At 42.3% G+C, this 4,662-nt stretch overlaps 1 protein-coding gene across 12 annotated transcripts in view; it reads right to left on the bottom strand.

Annotated features, from left to right (window-relative positions):
- Positions 1-1,068: 1,068 nt before the first annotated feature.
- Positions 1,069-4,662, bottom strand: part of gulp1a (GULP PTB domain containing engulfment adaptor 1a) — a 46,169-nt gene continuing 42,575 nt past the window's right edge. For 3 of the 12 annotated variants that reach the window (XM_029833441.1, XM_029833432.1, XM_029833437.1), the window contains exons 9-13: positions 4,220-4,444; positions 3,939-4,077; positions 3,603-3,697; positions 2,367-2,377; positions 1,801-2,074 (exon numbers count right to left, since the gene is read on the bottom strand). In XM_029833441.1, coding sequence (XP_029689301.1) covers positions 1,966-2,074; positions 2,367-2,377; positions 3,603-3,697; positions 3,939-4,077; positions 4,220-4,444 — 579 coding nt within the window. In that variant the 3' untranslated portion in view covers positions 1,801-1,965. The other 9 variants (XM_029833422.1, XM_029833415.1, XM_029833428.1 and 6 more) reach the window with 9 other exon arrangements.

Genomic DNA, 4,662 nt, shown 5'->3' with positions numbered 1-4,662 from the left:
TCGCTTCCTCAGTGTTAGCTACCTCGTCACCGAAGCTGAGAAAACGATGACGCTCCGTGTAAACCTTGACTGGCAGGTGCTCTTTTGTAAGTAGTATGATCCTTGTGGACTGTTGCAGCTGCACAGTAGGGCATGGTTTGAGGATTCCAATAAAGATCTTTCTGTCAAAGATGGAGAGATGAATGAGGTGTCAAGCGAGTGGTGTGTGGTGATTTGTAAAAAAAAAAAGAACAAAAAAAGTCTTCCTTCAATTTCAATATCTTAGATAATATAGCACAGGATATTCTATTTGTATGCATGTCAGCTCCCCATTTTTGGTGTCGTGGACTTATATGCTCTTGCAATCCTTTTTATAATCAGTTATATAGAAAAAGGTGACTTTGAGTGCCTGTCTGCTTTGTATTTCTTGCTATGCAACAAATTAAACAAACTGCTTGTTAATCCCCCCAAGCTCCTGTCATATTAATTCAGGTAGAGTTAGGCTATATTCCTCTTTATTTCCATACAGAATCTGTCTCGTAGTCTAGAATAGTAGCATGCAAGCATACACAGCCAGTGTGTGACTTTTATTTTTACATGTGTTTTGTTTTAAGATTGTAAAATGTGCCTTACGGTCATGTTGTTGTGACTTTTTGATTCCTATTTGAGATTATTTATTATAGAATTGTATAATTTTGGGCGAGGGCTGAACTGCTCAGAGACCTGAGAAGAGCAGAGATGAAGAGGAGAAGGAAGAGGAGGAAGGAGATGGGTTCTTTCCTCGTAAGAAAGCAGATGCATTTCATTTGAAAATAAATCATATTTTGAATTTCAATTTAAATTTCTGTGTATTTTTGCTTCAGGATTTATAAGCGTGTAAAATTAAAAAAATAAGAGCTAAAAAACAGGCTTAAAGCTGCTTATATCCTACTGTTCAGAATAGAAAAACATTTTCTGACTAAATATTTTGCTTGTTACTTGTTATCAGATGACAAATAAACACAGTGAGATCAGGATATCACCCGATCACTGAAGATCACCGAATAACCTCTTGTTGCACAAAAGCAAAACAACCATCTAAAGCAGCAATTCTGAAGCATTTTTCTTTAATTGTTACATCAAATATCAATGCAACCAAATGTAAAATAATGGAAATATTAGTACCGTATACGGACAGAAGCTGTCCCAAAAAAGTGCCATCTGGTGCAAGAAAAGCAGACTAAAAATATGACAACATAACAAGGAATTAACAATTCAACAAGTAAACACTGAAATGGTGAGTTAAAAAAATACGATCCAAATGGATTAACTAAAGACGAAATGTCATTGAGGAAATTAAGCTATATGATATAATACTGCTAAGCTGTGTTAGTGATGCTGATTTCATATCCTCACGAGCTTCAGCTTGGCTTACAAACAGGAATGTGTTAACAAAACGCAACTGGAAGGATGCGCACAAAAAACGGTCCCATGAAAATTCTGTTTACCATTGGAAATAATCGACTATTTACATCACCCATTTTCTGTACTCAAAACTACTTCTTCCATATTTTCATTGTCGTTTAAAAAAATAGCATTTCTCTAATGGAGTTTACATCGAGATATTGAAAAGAAAACACGCAAATGCATATAAACTTTAAGATGACGACTGTGACGGCCCGACTGGACTGCTGGAGTGGGATTTGGCACTTTCTCAATACAAATGAGTTAAAAGTTTGCGACAACGAGCATCATCTTGGCATCAACAGCGGCTGTCCAGGGGATCCAGGGAGAAGACGGTGCCCTCTAAAGTCAGTCCCATTTTGAACCCCTCCTGGAAGAGAAACAGCAGCGACATTGAGCTGCACCTCCAGCGATGGATTACAGCACGGGGCAAATGGGACATAAGGCTGAAGTTGAAACAAAGTTGAAGCAAAGTTCTGTGGAAGCTTTAAGCAATCATGCTTCAAACGCATCATGCGCACGACGGGAAGCGTATAGGTTCAGTCATTGCAAATATCTGAAAATGTTCCAGGGATCTTGAAATGAGCCTCTGAGGGACACGTTTCCAAGTCTTTCCGAGTCAGGTGTGAAGTACAACAGCCTTTTTGATGGGCTGTAGACAGGAAAACAGACCCAAAATATCACTCTAGAAGAATCTACTGCCTTTTATCTCTGTGTTGTGGTTGAACGGTGGTGTCGGCTATTTAGTCAGTCTGTATTTTTCATGCTGTGAGCATGCAGCATTTATTGATAGAATCTATTGTATAATAATGCGTAACTTTCTGAACACACTCCGCCATCAAACTAATCTGGGATGCGATGCAGCATGCTGCTCTTGCACACATGCAAAAAGACCGATTGACCACAGTCACAGCAGCACAGACGTCAGAGCTGTGGGTACGAACCATCTCTGCCGCTGCAAGTGGAAAGACACGATAAGGAGTCAAGTGTTAACCGTCACGAAGAGGAAGAAGGTGGAGGGAGAAATCTCGAGTGTACGTTGAAAAAATATGAGCCTGTCAGTGCAATGTTGCCTCCTGCTGGCAACATCCTGCTGGAATAAAGCTGTGTTATTGTGCAAACAGTGTCCCAGAAGCAGCAAAAGTCATTATTTTCAAATCACATTTTAACTCAAAAGCTGGCAGGTCTCCACACTGACGCTCTGTGGTGGGGAAGCCATAAACTGTGCCTGTAATCATCTGATTGCGTTTCAGTCTGCGTTGCATTAGCGGGTCTCAAAGTGCCCCTCAAAACCTGCTTGGAAGCCGCGATGAGGTGTTGCACTTCCTGACACAGCTGTGAACACAAAATCCTGCTCAATTTGTGGGGGGGAGGGTTTGAAGAAATTAGAGCCTGTTAATTTCTTTTTAATGAAGGATTAATCTCTACCACTGAATCATACAAGGTCCAACAGAGCACTATTGATTCCAAACTAGTCCCATTTTCATTTTCAGCGCATTATTTATCACTGCGGGCACACAAATTATTTTCAGGGGGTAACTAATCATTCTGTTTCTTTTCAAAGCAGAAATTCCCAACCGGTGCATGTTGATAGAAACAACCTGGTGTTGTTCAGCCACTTTGTCATTGATCAGAATGTCTAGAATCTTTTTGGTTTGGTTGGATTCACATTCTTTTGACATTTAAACGTGTTTCAATTCTTACAGCAACTGGGCAGTAAGGACAGAAACCTATAGGTGTAAATACATGTAAATGCATCTGAAATGTGTATCAGGAACAGCCCTCTAGTTTTGGTTCACATGCTGACATTGTGTTTGCTCTAAAAAGATACACAAAACCTGATACACAAAACCTGATACACATCAAACTGCTTTATGTCCTGGGACGAACTGAAACACACGAGTGAGTTGCTTTCACACCCTCAGCTGATGAGTTCATTAAAATTCTCTAGAGCAACCTTCTGGGTAGATCACATCTGAAGATAGCTTTTAATCAATCTACCACAGTGCCTTGATTTGTTGACTTGCTTTACAGACCAATTAAGATCATCTGCTGGGAAACTCCCACAGCGGGGGACCTGCCAGTCCTCACGCCCTAACCAGCAGAGTTCCAGAGATTGAGCAACCTCGCTGTGGTTCAGGGATACGCAGAGCTGAGGGGGAGGAGGGATGAGGACTCACCTGCATCTCATCCAGCTGTGACTGAATATCTGGAGGGAAGTCCGCTGCCCCACAGGTGAAGGGATCAAATGGTTCAGCGCCGAAGAGGTCTTTGCCTACAACGACCATTGCATGGTCAGGTGGGCGGACACTTGTGGCATCACGACAGAGGCTTTTTGTCATTTTTGTCATTTTCTCCCAAATTTCAGGTATTTATCAGACCTTTCTTAATACACAATATGAGAATTATTTGCATTTTCTGTTTTTAGGCATCCACATTCACAGAAAGACACATAAAGATGTCAGAAGTCTGGGGACAAACCACAGAGAAGGTATTGAAGCAACGTATTTACTCACTTATGTCTGGTGGTAATGTGGTCGGCGGCGGTGGGGGGCAGCCATTGCTGGCCAGCGTGGGCACCAGCGGTGTCACAGGTGAGAAAGGAATCATGTCGAAAATGTCTGTGGACTGTGGTTTCATGGAGATGCTGCCAGCCTGTACGAGGAAAAGATAAGTTGAAGAAAAACAAACCAAAGTGGCTCCGTCCTTCAAAATAAATAGCAAGTGAAGTAGCAGAAGCGGCAGGAGAAAGAGAAAGGCAGGCAGCAGTAGGAGGAAGATAGAAAAGCAGCTTTACGCGTGGTCGTGGGATGCTGCATCCCTCGGAAGGCTTAGGAGGAAGGAGCGGAGGTTTGGCGGGAGGTGGAGTTAGTAGGCCTCCGGACAGGTTGGACTCCGGCGAGCTCATCGGAGTGAGAGTGACAGAAGAGATTTCCAGACAGGAGAGCGTTGTGATGCTGTCAAACCAGAAGAGAGAGGACGGCCTCCGCAGCATGTACGCCTCATCCACTGTGTTCATGTGCTGAGACACAAAAACCACCGAAGAAGAACACTATCATGTGGCCTTGTTAATGGACAGGCGCGTGATGGGTAATTAGTCCCAAGAGGCTCTGCTGGCATTTAGCTCCATAAAAAGAAGGTTAGTGTATTAATTTCCTAATCAGACTAGCCAAGTGTGTAACAGCGATGATTCAGAGTTCAGACCTCTTTGGAAGGTTGAGTTGTCCAAACTTAAGAAGA

The sequence above is a fragment of the Takifugu rubripes genome, chromosome 1, assembly GCF_901000725.2.
Source record: "Takifugu rubripes chromosome 1, fTakRub1.2, whole genome shotgun sequence".
Taxonomy (NCBI): Eukaryota; Metazoa; Chordata; class Actinopteri; order Tetraodontiformes; family Tetraodontidae; genus Takifugu; species Takifugu rubripes.
Note: the sequence above shows the minus strand (reverse complement) of the source record. Positions and strands in the feature narration are given on the sequence as shown.